The sequence below is a fragment of the Equus przewalskii genome, chromosome 2 (genome assembly GCF_037783145.1).
Source record: "Equus przewalskii isolate Varuska chromosome 2, EquPr2, whole genome shotgun sequence".
Lineage (NCBI taxonomy): Eukaryota > Metazoa > Chordata > Mammalia > Perissodactyla > Equidae > Equus > Equus przewalskii.
In genome coordinates this window covers 24378600-24400643 of record NC_091832.1, presented here as the reverse complement: position 1 = coordinate 24400643, position 22044 = coordinate 24378600, and the positions used below count along the sequence as shown (strand labels likewise).

Sequence of the window (22044 nt, the reverse complement as noted above, 5' to 3'; positions counted from 1 at the left end):
TCTTTTTCCTTGAGGAAGATTGTTGCTGAGCTAACATTTGTGCCAATCTTCTTCTACTTTATGTGGGACCCCTCCACAGCATGGCTTAAGGAATGGTGCTAGGTCTGTGCCTAGGATCCAGACCTGCGAACCCCAGGGCGCTGAAGCAGAGTGTGAGAACTTAACCACTACGCCACCACGGGGCCAGCCCCCTGACTCTGTTTCTTTACCTCTAAAATGGAAATGCTAATTCTCACTCCACAAGAAGTTGGGTGCGTCTTAAGTGAGATAATGTACCATAAGCACTCAGTAAATGGGAACTATTTATTGCTTATCGTTTCTGTCACCAGTGGTACTATTATTATCACGCTGAGGTCCAGAGATGGACTCTGAAGCGCTCAGGGTCACAGCAAGGGGAGCTAGGGCCTGCAGCCCGGACCGGCTCTGTGTCACTCTGTAGGCTTTTTTTATTTTGCATCTCTCAGCCTTTGTTTCTGTGTTACCCTCTTTGTCTGACTTTCCAACTCAAGCTTCCTCTTCCCCCCACCCATTTCCTGTCTCCCCCTTCCCTTCGCAGCTGAGGTGCACACAACATCGCTTCCACCTCACAAACCCCAACAATGCTCTGTGGGCTCCCCTCCCCCAACAAGCTCGCTCTTGTAGGCTCAGGGGTGGTGACGCATTTATACTTGCCTCTGGGTGAGGTCAAGGCCCAGCTCTTGGGCCTGACAGAGGCCACCTGGAGTTCCTCACAACACTGGCGACCTGGCCCTCAGCCTATGATGGGTGCACCCTCGGCTTGGCCCCAGGGGAGAGGGAGATTCTTAGCCTTAGCCGGCTAGCTGCTTGTGACAAGTTTCCTGCCTCCTGCCTATAACGGAAAGTCCTTCCAATCAGCTGCCTGCCCCTGGGTGCCTGGGCAGGAGTGTCTGTTCTGTCTTCTACCTGTTGCAGGAGATGGTGTTAGGCCCTATACCTCCAACAGGGGCTGGGGCCTTGCCTCTACCTGAGTTAGAAGTGTTGCCCTACTCTCCAACCATAATAAATGGGTGTTGTCGTGCCCTCGGCTCACAACAGAGGCTGTTACTCTGCCCTCTTAAAGACATGGGGTTGTCCTGCCTGATTCCTTAAACAGCCTGTTGTCCAGCATTCTGTCTGTGAGAGGAGTGTTAGCCCACCCTCTGGCTATAATAAAAAAGCTGTGTCCCATGCCCTGAGATGACATGGCTGTTGTCCTGCTGCCGACTGTAGCGGCTGTGTTAGCCTGACATCTGACTGTAACGTGGGTGTTCTACTCTCCAACTACGTAACGGGCATAGTGTCCTCTCCTCTGACTCTGAAGTGATGTTACCTTTGCCCTCAGACTGTAATGAAAAGGTCACTCAGCTCTCAGACTGTGACGGCGCTGCTCCTTGCCTTTCACTGAAAGCTGAGCATGTCTGCCTGCCCCTTGCTCAGTGGGGTTTCAAGGCTGCCCTTGAATCTCTTGCCAAGGTGCACCCTGGGGAGCAGGAGGGAGGTTCCATCAGATGTCCTCTCTTTTCCTCCGAGTGCCACCCTCAGGGTGAGTAGGGCCTGGGCTGGGGATGTAGGGGATTGCCAGGAGCTGAGGAGCGGGGGGCTATGGTGGCAGGAAGCTCAGGGTGCTGGAGGCTTGTGGTTGGGCTGCTGGGGCCCGGTTGGCTGAGGAGCCCTCAGGAGGAGGCAGGAAGTCAGGGTGGGACGTAGGCGCGGGGAGACAGGCGGTGGCTACGACGGCGAGGGGAGCTGAAACTGTGTCTGGGCAGCCAGGCAAGGCCAGGAGGACCATGTGAATGGGGCCAGAGGGCTCCCGGGCTGGGCAGGTAAGGAGTACTGGGAATAGGGGTCAAGGGGCTGTGGTGAGGGCCTGATAGCAGAGGGCTGCCTCTGGGCACTGGGGCAGGCTCCTTGGGTGTGCAGCAGCCCTGCAGGCTGAGAGACAGAAAAACCTTGCTGGATGTCCAGGGGAGGCATGCAGACAGCTGGATCACCTCTTTCCTTCATAGTTGTTGGCCCTTGCCTCTGCCACACTGCCTGCCATCAGTCTCTACCTCACTGGGAGCATTTTTCTTGAAGATGTGGCACATAGACTGTCAGGAATTCATAAGGCCTTCAGAAATCCCCAAGTCCAGTCCTTCATCCCACAATGGATGAGCCTCCTGAGGCCCAGAGAGGGCAAGGCACTCCCTTCCCACAGTCCCTCAGCAAGGCAGTGGCAGAATGGTGCCAGGCCGTGACCACCCATGGAGCAGGGTGAAAGACAGGCTTGAGTCAGGGGAGCCAAGAATCCCTCTGGTTGCTGGGGCAGACCCCAGTGACAAGAACCTCCTGAGAGAGAGAGAGGTCACCCAGAGCATCCAGATCGACACGTGAGAAGTGATTTAGCCTCAATGACCAGCACTGCTTGAGAGAGGGAGGAGTCCCCTGTTGGAAGCAGATGGATATGTGAGGGTATATTTATCATCTGGGATGGAGCCTCCTGGGCGGAAGTATCTGACTGGATGCTGGGAAGCTGGGGGGAGAGAGAGTGATGGGAGAAGGGGAGAGGAAGGGCTATTTTTATCCCGGACAGAGGTGCAGTTGGCCCTGGGCAAGGGACTTCTGAACTTCCATCTGGAAAGTTGCCATTCCCGCCCCTGCCAAGTGTGGCAGGATGTCCTCCCCTCTCCCCTTGCTCCCTCCCACTTCAGCTCCACGCACACTGCCTCGGCATGTGTGGGGCCAATTGGTCCTGCTGATTCATACTTCAAATTCTGGGAAGGTGGAGACCCAGGAAGGCATAGTCAAGCTACCTGCCCACTCCTTATTTTCTAACTCTGAGCCTTCAGTTTACAGGGGGAGTCCCTACCTGAGTGAGAATTTGCAGGTTTCCTCTGTCTCATCCTCTGCCTTTGGAGTTTTTCTTGACACACAATTTCCACCCAATCAGCATGTCCCAGCCTTTCTCCTGTCCCCAGCTCCAAGGCCTGCAGGCTTTTGTGGGAGCTGGGAAAACATGCTGGCTCTCCCTGCCCTTCAGGGGGCCTCATGCACACCCTGGATGCTCAGGGACAGTCTCCCCCACCCAGCCTGTGCTGACAGATGACTCAGACAGGGTCCCTCACCCTCAGGGCACAGGGATGGAGGTTTTTCTCCAAGGAAGAAGGGCCGAGTGGTGGGGCAAGAGAACCAGCTGAGGGCTCAGAGGACTAGAGAAAGCTTCCCTCAGGCGATCTGGAAGGCTTCCTGGAAGAGTCAAGGCAGTTTTGAGAAGGACAAAGGCTCATTTTGGAGAGCACCCAGGACATGAAGCTAAGGTCACTGCCCCTGGGTTCTGTCCCTTGGGTACCACGAGGGCAGACACCTCTGAGCAAGACCAAATGCCAGAGGGCCAATGAGTATGGTGTAGTGCCAAGAACATGCATTTCAGAGTCAGGCAGACCCAGCCACAATTCTGGTTCTGCCATTTCCTTGAATGAGTGGCTTCACCTCTCCGAACTCCAGTTTACTTATCTGTAAAGAGGCAAGAATAAGTCCCTCTCTTACAGAGAGCTCGTGGGGAATCAAAGACGAAATAATGACTGTGATGTGCCCTGGGTAGTACCTGATATATAGTAGGAGTTAACAGAGGTTAGGCTCTCCCTTCTCCTGCAAACAATGCACCAAAGGGACGGCTGTCCACACCCAGAATTACTCCCACTCAACACCTTGGCAGGACAGTGAACCACCCATTCCCTCACACTTGTAGTGTGGCTTTGCAAGCGAGCTTGTTTCCTGTGTATAGTGGGTGTGAGAATTCTAGGCTGTGTCTGCCTTAGAGGAGGGTCCCACACACAGCTTCACACACACACACACACACACACACACATCCTCCCTGGCCCAAACACCATTCACACCATCAATGGAAAATGAACATGTGCGTGTAGGCTCAGAGGCAGAGGCAGGAACAACACATACTGCACACACTGGATCCTACAAATCCATACACACACCCACAAGCTGACGGCTTTGAAGTTCAATTTGGTGAAAGCGAGGCTGAGGAGAGCTGGGTGTGTGGGTAGGATGAGGGTGGGTGGGACCAAGACACCATCCAGGCATGTGGCCTCTAACAACCAACTTCGGTGGTGGTTTTAAAGTATCTGGAGCTGCATTTCCAATGCTTGTTCTAAAGAACACTAGTTGGAAGTCCACAAGGCACCTGGAAAGAACAGGGTTCTGGAGTGAGATAGACATGGCCTCAGCTACAAAGTGTCCCGTATTCACTTCACAATCACTGTTAGCTTGTCATAGCCCTGAAAGGGCCCCCCTGAGAAGGAGCCTGATGGATTTTGTCTGACCCAGTGTTTCACCAACTTCCTTGGTCGCAGAGCCGTTTTTCCTGTATCCTCTGTTCTATATGCCTTCACCTCTTGAGACAAGGAGAGGAGAGGAAGGCTGAGCTGCACGGCTGAGCCTCCTCAAATGATCCCATCTATTGGCAGAGTTTTTGCGTTGGTGGTGGTTTTGTTGTTTTTTGTTTTTCAATTACGATATTAGCACATGGCTGTTTTTAAAAATTCAGACAGTACAGAGGTTTATAAAGAAATACAGCTCCCTCCAATCTCACTTCTGGGATACGCTCACTGTGAACAATTTGGTGTGCATCCTTCTAGATTGTTGCATGTATGGCTGTGGAAAGGCATTGCAAGTAATAGCCTAGTCTCTGAAGGCAGGTAGACCAAGGTTCGGCTTGCCACTCTACCACTTATTTGTTTGTTATGAGGCCTCAGACAAATCACTTTACCCCTTTTGGGCCTCAGTTTTTGCATCTGTAAAATGGGGATAATAATAGCACTTACTTCATAGGATTATTAGAGAATGACATGAAATCATGCAAATAAAGGCTTAGCACAGAGCCTGGCTTAAAAGAACCCCTTATATATACATATTTAAATACAAATAGGCTTATTCTCTACATTCTGTTCTGTAACTTGCTGGCCGTGTTATATCTGGGACATCTTTCCATGTCAATGCATGGAGATCTACCTCATCTTTTTAACTGTTTTGGCTAATTGTCGTTCACTTGGTAGATGGGTGATAGCGGTGATTTTGAGATGCACCTTCTCGGCAAGTATTGCTGTTTTGTGTCCTCAGTGTTGTTGGGAGTCACAGACATTACCGATCAGTGAGCTGAAGACAGGCCTGATGGCCTCCTGTGAAAATGGAGTGACCCGCCAGAGGGGTGCCCACCTCTGTCACAGAGGGCAGGGCCAAGAGGATGGGGAACCTCTCTGACTGCTCACCTCTGTGTCCCCAGAACTCCATCAGAGCCTGGCACCTAAGAGGTACCCATTAAGTTTTTGTCGATAGGCTGGGCAATTAAGAAAATTGTGCCTCCTCTAACGTACCGACAGAGGCCTAAGCTCCAAGTTCTGTCCCGAAGTGCAGCATTTCCCAAAATATGGCCTGTGTACCATTGATGAGGGTGAGTGATTTTAGGGGGTAATGAATGGACCTTTTTTTTTTTTTTTTTTTTTTGAGGAAGATTAGCACTGAGCTAATATCTGCTGCCAATCCTCCTCTTTTTGCTGAGGAAGGCTGGCCCTGAGCTAACATCCGTGCCCATCTTCCTCCACTTTATTTGTGGGATGCCTACCACAGCATGGCTTGCCAAGCAGTGCCATGTCCACACCCGGGATCCGGGCCGGCGAACCCCGGGCCGCCAAGAGGCAGAACGTTGGAACTTAAGCTCTGCGCCACCGGGCTGGCCCCATGAATGAACTTGTACAAATGTGAATTTATGCTTTATATTATGTTTATTCTAACGTACACTGACTTCTATTTATGACTGGTGATACTAGTTTTCCATTTATGGTAGTGAAATTTCCATTTTAGGTAAATATATTAAAGGTAAAAAGGTGCTCTGGGGCAAGCCCAGTGGCATAGTAGTTAAGTTCGCACCTTCTGCTTTGGCGGCCTGGGGTTTGCAGGTTTGGATCCCAGGTGCAGACCTAGCACCACTCATTAAGCCATGCTGGTGGCATCCTCAAGCAAAAAGAGGAAGATTGGCAACAGATGTTAGTTCGGGGCCAGTCTTCCTCACAAAAAAAAAAAAAAAGTTTTTTTCAATGAGAAAAGCAGAGGGTGGTTCGTTCAGACTCACAATAAAAAGTTACTTTAAAAAAAAAGTGGGGGCCGGCCTGGTGGCACAGAGGTTAAGCTCGCACGTTCCACTTCTTGGTGGCCCGGGGTTCGCCGGTTCCGATCCCAGGTGTGGACCTGGCACCGCTTGGCACGCCATGCTGTGGTAGGCGTCCCACATAGAAAGTAGAGGAAGATGGGCACAGATTTTCGCTCAGGGCCAGCCTTCCTCAGTAAAAAAGAGGAGGATTAGCAGTAGTTAGCTCAGGGCTAATCTTCCTCAAAAAAAAAAAAAAAAGTGGACAGGGGCCGACTCGTGGCGGAGCAGTTACGTTTGTACGCTCTGCTTCAGCGGCCCGGGGTTTCACCGGTTAGAATCCTGGGCGCAGACACGGCACTGCTCATCAAGCCATGCTGAGGCAGCGTCCGACATGCCACAACTGGAAGGACCCACAACGAAGAATATACAACTATGTACTGGAGGGGTTTTGGGGAGAAAAAGGAAAAAATAAAATCTTTAAAAACAAAAACAAAAACAAAAACAAAAAACATGTGGAAGGACAGATACCAAAGTGTAACAGTTTCTAGGTAGGTGGAAATGTGGGTGTTTAAAAAAAAAAGTGGACAGCGGAAATGCCAAAAATCATGAAGGAAAATGAAAATGATTGATCATTTTAGTCTAGAAAATGTTTAAGGCTGGTGTAATGAAATGCCCATGCTAGCCTCAAATGACTATTACTCTCATTTATTTAGCCTTTAACTAAGTACCAAGCACCTTTTTAAGCACTTTGTTATATGGGATCATCTATATATTACATATAATGCTTACAGCAGCCCTGGATGCAGGTCCTATTTTTTTAATTAATTAATTAATTAATTAATTAATTTTTGAGGAAGATTAGTCCTGAGCTAACATCTGCTGCCAGTCCATTTCTTCTTCTTCTTCTTCTTCTTTTTTTTTTGCTGAGGAAGACTGGCCCTGAGCTCACATCCATGCCCATCTTCCTCTACTTTATATGTGGGACGCCTGCCACAGCATGGCTTGCCAATCGGTGCCATGTCCACACCCAGGATCCCAACTGGCGAACCCTGGACTGCAGAAGCAGAATGTGTGAACTTAACCGCTGTGCCACTGGGCAGCCCAGGTCCTATTTTTATTGCCATTTTGAAGACGAGGGAACTGAGGGAGGTTTCAGAGAGGTTTAGTAACCTGCCCAAAGGCCCATTGAGTGACCGGGAGGCCGTGGGATTGAACTTGGGTCACTATGACACAGACACAGTAATCTGAGCCTCCACGACCTGCAGACTCCCAGAGACTTTAATAAAGCAGCACAGGTGCCAAGCTGTGAGTAAGGCTCCGTCCGGTTGAAATCCCCATGGCACAAAGTGCACACGGAGGTACGTGAGGGAGGGGACCCATTAAAAGGGATTACTAGATATATACACGTCACTAGTTGGAGGGCCACTCCCCAAAATACCAGCTTTAGAATAATTGCTCTATAGCCCTCATGTCTGGCGATAATTATCTAGCAGAATCAGTGCCATGTTCAGGCCACTCCCACTTTGTGAGAATAAATCCATCTCGTTTGCATGTAAGAGAAGGTTTATCTTTTTGTTCTCTGTTTTTGTAACCTCTGTGAACTCACTCACAGAGTTCATTCAAAAATGGTATTGCATCAAAAAGGAACACATGAGAAAGGAGGGGAGTCAGGACACATCCCTGTTTTACCCACTAGAAGTTATTTACCGTGCCTGCCACCTCAAGTTCTTGAGCGCCATGATGAGGGTTCTGTGCGGCCATCCGTGGCTACAGCTCTCCATTGAACTTAGGCTACTTTGCCAATAACCAAATCTTAGCCAAAGAAAAAGGCCAAGAAAATGTTTTAAATTATTCCTGACAGATTTTGCCACAAGGTGGCCCAGAATACAATGACCTGCCGTGGAACAGCCTGCCTGCTCTTGCTGTAGGACGGCAGCCTGAGAAACCCAGGCAAGAAGCCGGCACACGTTTTGGACAGAATGTTCAATAAATGAATAGATTTACCGTTAAGAGGAGGAAAAGTGTTTCCTTTTTCTTTTCTTTTCTTTTCTTTTTTTTTAAGGAGACAAAACACATTCTAGCCCTAGCCAGGCGAGATCGTATCTGTAGAGGTGATAAAAGTGAAGTTGGCAAGAATCAAAATTCATGGCGATATGATTGCTAAACAGCCCTGGGTTTAGAAAATCTAGTCCAGGAACTTCACGCAGGCTGGGATTTAGTTATTGATTGATTGATTGATTGATTTTTGAGGAAGATTAGTTCTGAGCTAACTGCTGCCAATCCTCCTCTTTTTGCTGAGGAAGACTGGCCCTGAGCTAACATCCGTGCCCATCTTCCTCTACTTTACACGTGGGACGCCTACCACAGCATGGCTTGCCAAGCGGTGCCATGTCCACACCCGGGATCCAAACCGGTGAAACCCGGGCCGCCAGGAAGTGGAACGTGTGAACGTAACAGCTGTGCCACTGGGCCGGCCCCTGGCCTGGATTTTTTTTTAAAGATTTTATTTTTCCTTTTTCTCCCCAAAGCCCCCTGGTACATAGTTGTGTATTTTCAGTTGTGGGTCCTTCTAGTTGTGGCATGTGGGACGCCACCCCAGCATGGCCCAATGAGCGGTGCCATGTTGGAGCCCAGGACTTGAACCGCCAAAACCCCGGGCTGCCGAAGCAGAGCACACGAACTTAACCACTCGGCTATGGGGACAGCCCCTGGGATTTTTGATCAATTGTATACTGTGCGAGCAGGGCCACTGTGTGTTTTGGGCACTGTGCTGAGGGAAGGGAAGGGGTGGGGACTGAAATCCAGCCCTCATTCCACTCCCCAAGTTTGAAACCCCAGCGAGAAGTGATCCTTTATAATTGGCACAAAGTGCTCTGTGGATCATGGGCAGCTTTGAGTTTGACCGAGAACATTATAGACCCTGGTCAAAGGAGGTCTAGAATCTACAAAATTCCTGCTATTGACTCTGAATTCCTGAGTTGGGAGAAGAGAATGTCCTGTTTCATTCATCCCAGAATCTGCCCTCGTTGCTGGTTTTGAGAGCCCTGGGGATTCTCTGGATCTGTTTCTTCTTCTTCTTCTTTCTTTCAGACAATGAGAAATTTATATTAAGCTTTAATTTTGATTTTCTTTTTACTGACCTCGTTTATTAACCTGATTAGATCATTTTGGCTATCCAGCAACCTGTCAAACTAAGACCAGAAGGATGGGACCCACATTTTGTATAAATAGATACAGGCATGTATGACCTCACAATCACATAGGGCCAGGCACTAACTATACATGCCCCCATTCTATTATACATCCATCTGCACGCATGGACTCATAAACACCCACGGGTATGCATACATCAGCACAATGCTCACTGAATCATATGCCTCCATATGCACGGACTTGCATTCACCAGTCAGGTAAATGTACCCTTAGAAACAGGCATTCTAGGTGGAGGGAGAATTGCCTTGGAGAGAAAGGCCTTTGTTAACAGCGCAATGATCAAATTTTGGATGGAGAGTGGACCCCACCCTGCCAGACCTCCCTTCCTGCCCTGTTTTCTCCATGACCTCTCAGGATCTTCCACCTCCCTTTAGACTTCCCACGTTGTGAAGAGGAGAAGAGAGGACCTTAATAAAAAAGGTAGGGGCCTGGGGCCGGCCCGGTGGCTCAGCAGTTAAGTAGTTAAGTGCACATATTCCACTTCTGCAGCCCAGGGTTCGCCAGTTTGGATCCCCGGAGCAGACATGTCACCGCCTGGCAAGCCATGCTGTGGTAGGCGTCCCACATATAAAGTAGAAGAAGAAGGGCACGGTTGTTAGCTCAGGGCTAATCTTCCTCAAAAAAAAAAAAGGTAGGGGCCTGATCTGAGCTTTACCTCTGCCAAGAGCCTTCATGTTGCTATTGGGAAAATCACTTAACCTCTCTGATCCTCCAGCTTCTTCATTTTTATTTTTATTTTTGTTGGTGAGGAAGATTGGCCCTGAGCTAACATCTCTTGCCAATCTTCCTCTTTTTTTTTTTTTTTGAGGAAGACTAGCCCTGAGCTAACTACTGCCAGTCCTCCTCTTTTTGCTGAGGAAGTCTGGCCCTGAGCTAAAATCCGTGCCCATCTTCCTCTACTTTATTTGTGGGACACCTACCACAGCATGGTGTGCCAAGCGGTGCCATGTCCACACCCGGGATCTGAATCGGCAAACACGGGGCCGCCGAGAAGCGGAACGTGCGCACTTAACCGCTGTGCCACTGGGCCGGCCCAACCAATCTTCCTCTTTTTGCTTGAGGAAGATTGTCCCTGAGCTAAAATCTGTGCCAATCTTCCTGTACTTTGTAGGTGGGACCCTACCACAGCATGGCTTGATGAGTGGTATATAGGTCCACGCCCGGGATCTGAACCTGAGAACCCCCAAAGCGGAGCATGAGAACCCAACCACTACACCACTGGGCCGGCCCCTTCATTTTTAAAACAAGGCTGGTAAATTACATTAGCGCTTCTAAACCCTTCCCTACCAAGGACTCCTTCACCCTTCCCTGTTGTACTCCCCCCCATGCCCTCATGGATTTCATGATTTTAAAGTTTTTCCTACTAAACTACCTCGTTTAGGTACTAATTTTCTTGTTTTCAAGTTCAAATTTTAACCAAAGACTTAACTAAGTATGCACTGAAGAAACAATAATACAGGGGCCAGCCCTGTGGCCCAGTGGTTAAGTTCGCGTGCTCTACTTCGGTGGCCCAGGGTTTCACTGGTTCAAATCCTGGGAGCGGACATGGCACTGCTCATCACGCCATGCTGAGGTGGCGTCCCACATGCCACAACTAGAAGGACCCACAACTGAAAATACACAACTATGTACCAGGGGGCTTTGGGGAGAAAAAGGAAATATAAAATCTTTAAAAAAAAAAGAAACAATAATACAATTTGTCAGACTAAGAAACAAATCATAGTACAATTTCCCTGCAGATTTCTGAAATACTGAAATAAGCTGCAGGCCTCCAACATTATCCTGGGGCCTCCTAGGAGCGTATAGCTCCCAGTGGCTGGGAGCCACTCACCAAAGTAATCTCGGGCATTGCTGGCTCCCAGGGTCCTGTGATTGCTGCCAGGCCCTACACTCCAAAGTGTCCACTTTTGTAGAGAACAGGCTCTGCTACCTGCAGCCAGAGGAGTCCAGGAGAACAAAACAAGCCATAGAAAAAACACGAGGGGTCAGATACCCAGCAGAGTTCCAGAGTTCCTTTTGGCTTAATTAACATAGCTTGACTTTTTCTCACTCCTGGCCCCAGTCTTTAGGGACCTCAGGCCCTCTCTGGTAGGCCCAGATTCACTTTAGGATATAGGTCCTGCCTATACTCTCCTGGACGCTAGCCCAAGGCCTTGTGGCTCCTTTTCCCTCCCCACAGCAGCCTGGACCAGGTACCAGCTTCCAGCCCTGTGATCTCCAGCTTAGATTCCTTCTGCCCTTTCTATTGGCTTCTCCTCAGTGCCTCACTGCTGCAACCCCGTTCATCCCCCTTTCTCAAGCCCAAACTTTTCTTGTCTTTCTCTTACCCTTCTCTGAAGCCTCCAAGAATATCAAGCCTGGAACTGACCTTACTGATCTAAGTCCACTCTCCATCTGATGTTGGCGTTCTTTCTACAATATAACCAACTTGTGGTTTTTGAAGGCCTGTTTGATTATCACAAACAACAGGATGCTCATGACCTTTCTAGATAGCCCAGCTCATCTTAAGCTCGTTCCAGGTTATTATCAGTCCTTTCCTGGAGGCTTTTGCTGCTAATCAGGTCCAAGCCATAATAAAATTAGCTGTCAAAAAGCCATTTGCCACCACAGATGGGTGGACTCTGGCCAATCAGGATTTCTCAAATGTCTCCTGCCCACCCTCCAGGACTCCTAACAGTAGAGAGAAGAGGGCCCGGCCCAGTGGCACAACAGTTAAGTTTGCTTGCCTGGGGTTCCCCGGTTCAGATCCCATGGACCTATGCAGCATTTATCAAGCCATGTTGTGGCAGGTGTCCTACATATAAAGTAGAGGAAAGCGGGCATGGATGTTAGCTCAGGGCCAATCTTCCTCAGCAAAAGGAAGAGGATTGGCAGCAGATGTTAGCTCAGGGCTAATCTTCCTCAGGAAAAAAAAAAGGTAGGGAGGGGCCGGCCCCATGGCTGAGTGGTTAAGTTCGTGCACTCTGCTTCAGCAGCCCAGGGTTTCGCCAGTTCGAATCCTGGGCATGGACATGGCACTGCTCATCAGGCCATGCTGAGGTGGCATCCCACATGCCACAACTAGGACCCACAACTAGAAATACACAACTATGTACCAGGGGGCTTTGGGAGAAAAAGGAAAAATAAAATCTTTAAAAAAAAAAAAAAGGTAGGGAGAAGAGTGAATCTGTGCCCTTTTCCTGGAAAGTCTCTTGATTTGGCTTAAAATTCCATGTACCTTTTACATTTTCCTCCATAATAGATCTTTGTTTGTTTGTATGAATAAGGTCATGTAACACTCATGCTCTGGGAAGATGTACACCTCTGACTTCTGGTACCCATGAGAGTTTATGAGCATCTCAGTTTAAGGAACATGAGCCTAGGGGCCGCCCCCATGGCCGAGTGGTTAAGTTCATGTGCTCTACTTCGGCGGCCAAGGGTTTCACCAGTTTGGATCCTGGGTGCAGACATGGCACCGCTTGTCAGGCCATGCTGAGGCGGTGTCCCATATAGCACAACCAGAAGGACCTACAACTAGAATCTACAACTATGTACTGGGGAATTTTGGGGAGAAGAAGAAAAAGAAAAAGAAAAGATTGGCAACAGATGTTAGCTGAGGTGCCAATCTTTGAAGAAAAAAAAAAAAGAAACAGGCGACTAAGGCAAAGAGAATTACTTATCAGTTTCACTCTCCCACCCTCTAGAGCAGCGATTGGTCGTGCAGAATGGACACTGGTGGAAGTCTTTCTAAGCTCTAAACTAAGCTAATGTTTATGTAAGCTTATGGGGAAGGGATGATGATTCCCATTTGAAAGAAAAGGAAAAGTGAGGCTTAGGAAGAATAATTTCAGCAAAGTCATACAATAATTGTCAAAACCAAGATTTGAACTTAGGTCTCTCTGACTCTGGGGACTGTCCTTGAGTCTTTTTTTTTTAAGCTGAGGTACAAGTGACATATACCCTTAAGTCTTGCTAACCAAAAAACCTCCACTGCTCCCCACTTCCGCTTGGTCCCACCATGGACTAGCAGCTCTAGCTTTGCTCTGCCCATAGAGACTGTGAGAGTTTCAGCAGGCCTCGCTGGGCCTCAGTTTGGTTTGCTCGTCTAAAACCAGAGGTTAGACTTGGTGGTTTCTAAGACTTTGCTGATGGAAGAATCTGTGCCTTAACCCTCCACACGCCAGTAAACACTCATTAGCGACAACTAGTTCTGGGTGCCGGGGCATTCAGGCACGTAAAGCTGAAAATAGTTTCTGTTCTTGCTGAATCCCTCATCTCATGGAGAGGGCGGGAGAAGCAGTGGGACTGACATATAAATCAGTCTAATCATGGTGCTCAGGGCCTAAGTTGATGGTTGTGGTCTGAGTAGAATGTTGGAGGAGCAAAGAGCAATGGGAAGGCTTCACGGAGTAGGTGATATTTGAGCTGAGCCTTGAAGGCTGAGTTGGAGTTCCAGAGGTGGACAAAAGAGAGCACTCCAAGGCAAGAGAACAACATGTGCAAAGGCACGGAGTAAGAAAATAGTGTGCGGTGTTTGGGGAAGGCAAGGGTGGCTCAGAACGAAGGCTGTGTGAGTGTGTAGGTGGGGGTGCTTGTGTGTGTAGCAGAATAGTTGAGGAGGTAGATTTAATCTTGATAGTAAAGGACCTTGAATGGTAAGTTAAGTTTTATCTGAGGACCTGTGCTTTCCAAGCAGTTCTGAGGAGCAACCTGGGGCAGGAGGTGCCTCAGGGACTCCTAGGGGCTCGAGGCCCCGACTCTGCTTTAGGCATAACAGCTCCACTTTTACCTGCTTTATCTACGGGGTTCTGCTTGATTTCATCTGACAAGAAGTTTCCACTGCTAAAGTGAGCAAACAAATAAAAAAAGTATGACCAATAGGGCCGCTTAAGGGTTTTCTGCTGGGGAGAAGCAGAAAGAACCTTCCAAAGGAAACTTTGTGTAAGGGCCTGCGGGTGGGGGGTGTGAGGTGGGGGGTACAGAGGCCTGATGGCTGATGTTTGGGAGCAGGAGTTTCTTATTCAGCTTCCTTGGCTGAACAAGGAAGAGGGGAATTCTAATTAGGAGGTGGGGTGCATCTCTCTGGTAGGGGAGGATCAAAACTTAGGTCTCCCCCAGGGCTTGGGGAAATTTGTGTGATCTCTCATAGGTAGTCCCCCAACATGGGGGATGGGCAGAGAGAGAGGGAGAGGGGAGAGGCAGGAAGTGGGCAACTAGACTAACAAAGGTGCTTGTGGCGGTTTGCCCACCCCAGGTGGGAGGGCGGAGCCTAGGGCTCAGCCAGGGCCTGGTGTGACTTTTGTGGCCTGGGGGCTCAGAGGGAGCACCAGTCAGGAGTTAGGACCCCATTTCAGCTTTTCTGTGGCTGGTGAATGGGGGGTGGGGGGCTGACAATCTCAGATACTTCTGGAAATTCCCAGGGCTAGGCCCTAGCATGTCTGATGTTGGGGGAGTAGATCCCGGGGGGACCCCTTCAGCCGCCTCTCCATTTCCCCAGGGACCATGGGCTGTAGCTGCAGCTCAAACCCCGAAGATGACTGGATGGAAAACATCGATGTATGTGAGAACTGCCATTACCCCATAGTCCCACTGGATGGCAAGGCCACGGTAAGAGGCAAGACAAGGGGCTTGGTGAGGGAGTCGGGTGGAGGGCACAACCCAGAAGGAATAAATGGAGCACCACTACAGGTCCTTGAAATAACGGAGTGGCCCTCATTCCTGGAATACAGAAAGGAAAAGAGGCTCTGAGACGGGAAGGGACTCTCCTAAGGTCACACAGCAAGTAGTTGGTGAATTCAGGGAAAAGACTTAGCCAGGATGGAGAAGTGAAGGAGAGCAGGGCCATGGGGAGGGGAGCCAGGGTCTGACCAATCTGCTGTTCTCTGACCCCACTCTCTTCTCCTAACCCACAGCTGCCTATGCGGAATGGCTCTGAGGTGCGGGATCCACTGGTAACCTATGAGGGCTCCAACCCCCCAGCCTCCCCTCTGCAAGGTAACCTCAACCAGCAGGGCCCACAAAATAAGGCCTGCGGATCCTTGGCTTTCGGTGATCCTCTCCTCCCCATCTCTACCCCTCCGCCCTGTCCTGCCTCTTGCCCCCAGTCTTGTCTGCTGCCCTGTAACTTCTGAACATGATGCTCCCAGCCGACTCCAGGTGTTTCTCCCTGACTTCCCCTGTCTTCACAGACAACCTGGTTATCGCCCTGCACAGATACGAGCCCTCCCACGATGGAGACCTGGGCTTCGAGAAGGGCGAACAGCTCCGTATCCTGGAGCAGTGAGTGGCCCCTCCACCCCACCCATCCTTGCCCTGGGGGAGTACGTGAGGGCGCTGGGCTCCTGGGTATCCCAGCTCTCCTGCGGCCCCTGACTGGCTTGCAGTGGGCGCCCTTGAGACAAAATGGAAGGCTCCAGGGCTGAGCTGGAGGGTGGGGTGGCACGGCGTAACTAGGAGCACTGAAGGAGGGTTTCCAGCTGAGTCCAAGGCTGGGCAGACCACGCTGACTGCCGCTGTCGCACAGGAGCGGCGAGTGGTGGAAGGCACAGTCCCTGACCACGGGCCAGGAAGGTTTCATCCCCTTCAACTTCGTGGCCAAAGCGAACAGCCTGGAGCCCGAACCGTGAGTGGGGACTCGTCGTGGGGATGGATGGGAGCAGATCTAGGGACTCCGGAGCAGAGCACCCAGGCGGTGCTAGGGGTGGTGGTGAATGCTTGAGGGTGATGGAGAAAGAGGGGACCAAGAGATGACGGCCTTCGCTTCTGCCTTGCGCAGCTGGTTCTTCAAGAACCTGAGCCGCAAGGACGCGGAACGGCAGCTCCTGGCGCCCGGGAACACGCACGGCTCCTTCCTGATCCGGGAGAGCGAGAGTACCGCGGGTGAGGGCTGCGCGGACCGGCGGGCGGTGGGCGGGTGCCGCAGCCCAGAGGTGCGGGCCGGGGGAGCCCAACGCGAGGGGCGCGGTGGCCGGGAGGCCTCCCCTCCCCCTCTTTTGCGTTCGTTCACTCATTCCTTCACTCAGGATCGTTTTCACTGTCCGTCCGGGACTTCGACCAGAACCAGGGAGAGGTGGTGAAACATTACAAGATCCGTAACCTGGACAAGGGTGGCTTCTACATCTCCCCCCGCATCACCTTTCCCGGCCTGCATGAGCTGGTCCGCCATTACACCAGTGAGCCTGGCAGGAGCCCCTGGGACGTGCGCCTGAGGCTGCTTCACCCGTGCCCTATCAGCCTGTCTCCCCCAAGTCCCTCTCAGGGGTACCACCCACCCCTCTCTCAGTATGCTCCTTCATTCCCCGCACTGCGTGAAGTGTGGTACCCTATAGCCCCAGGTGTCCGGTGACAGCCCAACACCTCCCCTGCCCAGTCCATTTCCCCTAGATCGGGAGTCGGCGAGGTGGGGACTGGGTAGGAGCATCCGAGTATCGCCATATTGACAGCCCTACCCCTCTCCCTTGTCCTCCAGATGCTTCGGATGGGCTGTGCACGCGGTTGAGCCGCCCCTGCCAGACCCAGAAGCCCCAGAAGCCATGGTGGGAGGACGAGTGGGAGGTTCCCAGGGAGACGCTGAAGTTGGTGGAGCGGCTGGGGGCTGGCCAGTTCGGGGAGGTGTGGATGGGTGAGTGAGGCCTTCCAAGACTGCCGGGGGTGGGGGGGTAGGAGGTGGGGGGAGGCATCTGCTAAGGTCGTGAGAACCTCACAACAGTGCCCTGTCCTAGGGCAGCTGCCTGGCTCTGGGTGCATGAGTTCTGAGTGGCTCCCCCAACCCCTTCCTGCCCCAGGATACTACAACGGGCACACGAAGGTGGCAGTGAAGAGCCTGAAGCAGGGCAGCATGTCCCCCGATGCCTTCCTGGCAGAGGCCAACCTCATGAAGCAGCTGCAACACCAGCGGCTGGTCCGGCTCTACGCGGTGGTCACCCAGGAGCCCATCTACATCATCACGGAATACATGGAGAACGGTGGGCACCGTTTGCTGCTGATATCTGGCTCTGATTCTTTGGGAATATAAGATCTGTCCTCCTTTCAGGAAGCGAAAAAAGCTGTTAATTGGCGAATGGATTCTGGAAGTGGCAAATAGGTTTTATCATGTGGGCCAACTTCAACTGGTAGTTGCTTGGAGTTCTGTGTTGAGGATTCTGAGGCTCATTGGAAGTGAGCGCTGGGATTGATTATCAACATCTGCCACGGACGTGGTGGAGGAATGGCAGATGTTCACATATTTGCTGCCTCTGGGTGAGGCCTTTATCTTTGGTAACAAATTCAGCACTCATATGGGGATGCTCAGGTTGCCGTCATCTTCTCACAGGGTTTTAATCTCTTGGGAAGTGCCAGTGGTCACAAGCTCCATTCTAGCAACTCTCATCCCTGGTTGTCCCCTAGTCACTCTCTGTTGCCAGAGAGGTGGTCCCTCAGGCCCTCAGACATCTCTTTCCATACTCCATTAAATACATTCAGCACACGTTTATTGCTGCTTATTTTGTGCTGGGCACTGGGAACATGGATGGACAAAACAAGGTTCGTGTGCTCGGGGAGACCTCATTATAGTTATGCTCACTAGGAAAACCAGAGTTCGTACCATAGGAAAGTTCCAGCATACCATAGGGAATGTAGATGATGATACAATTTATTATGCTGGTAGGCTCTAGAGAAGCTTCCTGGAGGGATAGTCTCACTGAGCCATGAAGGAAAAGTAGAGTTTTTAGGAGGCAGAGATGGGACAAGAAGACTTTGGGGTGAAAGTCCAGCGATCTGTGTGAAAAATCTCAAAATTGTCTAGGGAGGGTGGAGGACAAGAGGCAAGAGTGGGCAGAAGAGAAGAAAGAACAAATGTGGACCATGCAAGATTTTTGATGCCTGGCTGAGGAGCTTTAGCTCAACCCATTGGTGACAAGAAGCTTACAGACGCCTCCAAGCATGCCCCATTCTACTCCCTGCAAAAACACCTTCACATATCCTGGGCATCTTCACTCTGAACACACATTCCTCCATTTTCACCTCTTACTCTTCCTTTCCACATGTCAGACACTGCTTCTAGACCTCTAGTTAGGGGAGAAAAGTCTGGGAGCTTCCCTCTGGGGCAACTTGGGTCAGTAACTATTGCTTCTGCCCACAGGGAGCCTGGTGGATTTTCTCAAGACCTCCACAGGCATCAAGCTGACCATCAACAAACTCCTGGACATGGCAGCCCAAGTAAGGAGACTGGGGAGGGGCTGGGCATGGGCACAGGCCAGTGGGGTAAGGATGTCTGGCCTAGGACTGCTGACCTATACCTGGCCTGCAGATTGCAGAGGGTATGGCATTCATTGAAGAGCGGAATTATATCCACCGTGACCTGAGGGCTGCCAACATCCTGGTGTCTGACACCCTGAGCTGCAAGATCGCAGACTTTGGCCTAGCACGCCTCATTGAGGACAACGAGTACACAGCCAGGGAGGGTAGGTGTGGGATATAAGGGAAGTCTGGACCCTGCAGGGTCGGGCCAAGCAGACCCAGGTGACCTCACCCTGCCTCCCTCCAGGGGCCAAGTTTCCCATTAAGTGGACAGCACCAGAAGCCATTAACTATGGGACATTCACCATCAAGTCGGATGTGTGGTCTTTTGGGATCCTGCTGACGGAGATTGTCACCCATGGCCGCATCCCTTACCCAGGTCAGGACCAAGGGCTGGAACTGAAAGGCTCATGGGGAAGGGCAGCAAATTCATTTCTTTCCACTCACTTCTTCCCAGGCTCAGAATCTGAAACTTTCTAGCTGCTTCTCCTCCATTCTTGTGGGCGTGGGACTCCAGAATCCCCACTCAGGTTCCATATCTCCCAGGGCTGGCTTCCATTTCTGTCTCTGGATCTCTCTCCCTTCAGTAATCCCAGCTCTTTTCTTCAGTTCTAACACAGGCAGCCTAGTGTTGGATAGAAGAAGATCTGGCCTAGGAGGCAAGAGGCATGCCTTTTATTACCAGATCTGCCACTCATTCTGTTTGGTTTTGATCAGATCATTCCTTCTTTTCCTATGTGTAAAATGTGAGGTTAGAATGGCATCTGGCCTTTACTAAGCACTCAAGGGTGTCAGGTTTTTTATTAATCATCACTTTGGGGAGGTGACTTTGGGCAGGTGACTTCACCTCTCTGAGCCTCAGTTTTATAATATAAAAAATGAGACTATTTGCGAAAGAGCTTGACTCATTGTAGGTGCTCACTAAACACTGACTTCCTTTCCCTCTGAAGCTTTCCATCTAAAGAGTGAGAGAGACATGTAAACAACTAATGCCCCCGTCTCCTACCCCTCCTTCCATCTCCTGGACAAAGTTCTTTATCCCTGAATACAGCCAAGGCAGGCATGGAATTTTTTGAAAGGAACTTGCTAGGAAACTCTGGGAAAAGGAAATGGAACACAAAGCCAGGGTAGGGAGGGCATGGAGCACAGTGGCTGGATTTGCAGAAGCTTTCCTCATCCCCAGAGCACTGTGCACAGAACTTTGCTCCTAGGAAGGTAAAGGTACCTTAGAATCAGGCTGGAGTCTGAAGGACTTCTCTGCCCTGGACATCCCCCCTCGCAAAATCCAGGGGCAGTGCTGGGACTAGAACCACACTCTGGTCATCCTGCCAAGCGCCCTCACTGCTCCCTTAGAAAACTTCTCTTTTGGAAGAAAAAAGGCAGTGAAAGCATGATGATAAGTGGCAACTGACACATGGCTTCAGGGTCAGGAGACAATGGGGAGTAATGGGAACCTGGGTGAACTTGTATCTGCTCCAGCAGATGGTTGCTATTAAGACATGGGGACTCAAAAAGCAGAATTTTTGTTTTTTTCAAGAGAAGGCGAAGCTCGGAGTTTTAGGAAAATTTGCCTATTTTTAAATATTGGTGATTAATTCAAATTATTTAAAAATACTATAGGGGCCAAACCAGAGCAGGTCTGTGGGTTATATTTAGGCTGGGTGTAGCCTATGGGTTTGCAGCCTTGACTCTAGCCACGTGTGTTTAGTTCCCCAGCCTGTGTCCTCCAGTGTCCCGATTTTGAAATATGAGGGGCCTGTAGATAGAAACCTCCCAGGGGTGAGGCCTGGGGATGTGGGGTCTCCATTGACCAGGGTCCAGTCCCAAGCTTTGTGGACTTCCATTTTGTTAGGATTCTATTAGGGTTTAGTCTTTGAGGACTGCCTGTCACAGTCTCCTCTCAGGCGACCAAAGGAGAAACCAGAGGCCTCATGGGTAATTTAGAAACAGGAAGCTATGTTTCTGCCGTGACCATGCAGTTCTCCAGAGAAGCTCCTCTTGGGGTCCACATTCTAGGAGCCTCTCATGGGGGCTGGCAAAAAGGGAAGTAACTGGCCCAAGGATTATTTCCTCTGGGTCATGGAGGGGGATGGTAAACCTTCTTTGCCCCATGTTGTGTCTGCTTTTCTTGGGCCCAGGGTCCATCTGGCTTCCTGATGCAGCATCTCCTGTTCCTCTTCCCATAGCTGGAGAAGCCTTACCACTGTCCTGGCTATGAGCTCCCATCCTGTCCTGGGCCCTGACCACCCCATCCTTCCCCACCAAATAATAATAATCACAGATACTCTTTGTGCAGCATCTCTTCTCCAGGCACTATACTCGATGTTTTATATGCACTATCTCATTCAATCCTCATAACAACTTTACGTAAGGTAGAAGCTACCATTGATTCCATTTTCCAGATGAGGAAACCGAGGCTCAAAGAGGTAAGGTGGCTCACCCAAGCTCTCCGGGCCAAATATGTGTGTTGTTGAGTGTTTAAGCCATAGCAGACACTCCAAGTGGTACTGCTGACATTTAGCAGGGACTGCTGGTATGGTCTTACCTTTGACGAAGACCAAGATCCTTTTGGATTGGTGCTCACACCAATTAAATATTCTGAACGTCTCCCCTGTCTGTGGGCTTCCAAAGCCTGGAGGCTTGATGTCATTTCTCCCGTTAACCTCTAGGGATGACCAATCCTGAGGTGATTCAGAACCTGGAGCGAGGTTACCGCATGGTGCGACCTGACAACTGTCCAGAGGAGCTGTACCAACTCATGATGCTGTGCTGGAAGGAACGCCCAGAGGACCGGCCCACCTTTGACTACCTGCGCAGTGTGCTGGAGGACTTCTTCACGGCCACAGAGGGCCAGTACCAGCCCCAGCCCTGAGAGGCCTGGCTGGCTGGGGCCTGGAGCCCTCCCCCTATCTAGCCAACCTGGCTCTGGGAGATACAGTTGTGTCATACCCATGTGGCCTATGAACATATGGACTCTGCACCATGTGAATCCCGCCCATGCACGACACACTTCTCGTGTCTTAGACACGGGTTCTTTAGTTGTGTGGGCTCTGCACATGTGTCTTGTACATGTGTGGCCTGTGCATATATGTCTTGGACACTTGTCCCTTTCTGGGCCCTCCCACTTCCGGAGACCACCAGAGAGAGGAGAGAGGCCTGTGATTGACACCAGCTTCTGCTCACCCCCCTTTCCTTTCCCCTGGTCATCAGGAAGCTCCTTGAGGGCCGGGACCTTATCTAATACCTCTGTGTGCTCCTCCTTGGTGCCTGGCACACATCAGGAGCTCAATAAATGTTTGTTTGTTGACAAAGATTGTACATCTCTGCTCCACTTCTGTCTCCTCTTCCTGGGGAGGGGGGGTTGGGGGTTTAGAAGATGCAAACTGAGTCACCCTGAATTGAGGTGAAAGATGGAATGAAGGATGTCTGAACTTTTT

General features: G+C 50.6%; 1 protein-coding gene across 4 annotated transcripts; it reads left to right on the top strand.

The window, feature by feature from the left end:
* The first annotated feature begins 1398 nt into the window (after positions 1 to 1398).
* LCK (LCK proto-oncogene, Src family tyrosine kinase) lies at positions 1399 to 21918 on the top strand. Of its 4 annotated transcripts, XM_008521875.2 has the most exons (14): positions 1686 to 1823; positions 5113 to 5303; positions 14829 to 14938; positions 15244 to 15325; positions 15520 to 15610; positions 15855 to 15953; positions 16107 to 16210; positions 16354 to 16503; positions 16800 to 16952; positions 17116 to 17295; positions 18450 to 18526; positions 18618 to 18771; positions 18855 to 18986; positions 21277 to 21918. In XM_008521875.2, exons 2-14 carry the CDS (start codon positions 5237 to 5239, stop codon positions 21477 to 21479), a joined length of 1602 nt encoding a protein of 533 aa, XP_008520097.1. In that variant the 5' UTR covers positions 1686 to 1823; positions 5113 to 5236; the 3' UTR covers positions 21480 to 21918. The 4 variants fall into 4 exon arrangements, with proteins under 4 accessions (XP_008520099.1, XP_008520098.1, XP_008520097.1 ...); XM_008521877.2 differs by lacking the exons at positions 1686 to 1823; positions 5113 to 5303 and adding an exon at positions 1399 to 1543; XM_008521876.2 differs by lacking the exon at positions 5113 to 5303 and having other exon boundaries at positions 1676 to 1823.
* Positions 21919 to 22044: the final 126 nt, after the last annotated feature.

Bases quoted from the DNA above. Each gene is read 5' to 3' on its own strand.
- LCK (XM_008521875.2), top strand. From the start codon at position 5,237: ATGGGGAACCTCTCTGACTGCTCACCTCTGTGTCCCCAGAACTCCATC. The intron at 14,939-15,243 runs GTAAGAGGCAAG...CCTAACCCACAG, and splicing joins CACTGGATGGCAAGGCCACG to CTGCCTATGCGGAATGGCTC. The intron at 16,504-16,799 runs GTGAGCCTGGCA...CTTGTCCTCCAG, and splicing joins GCTGGTCCGCCATTACACCA to ATGCTTCGGATGGGCTGTGC.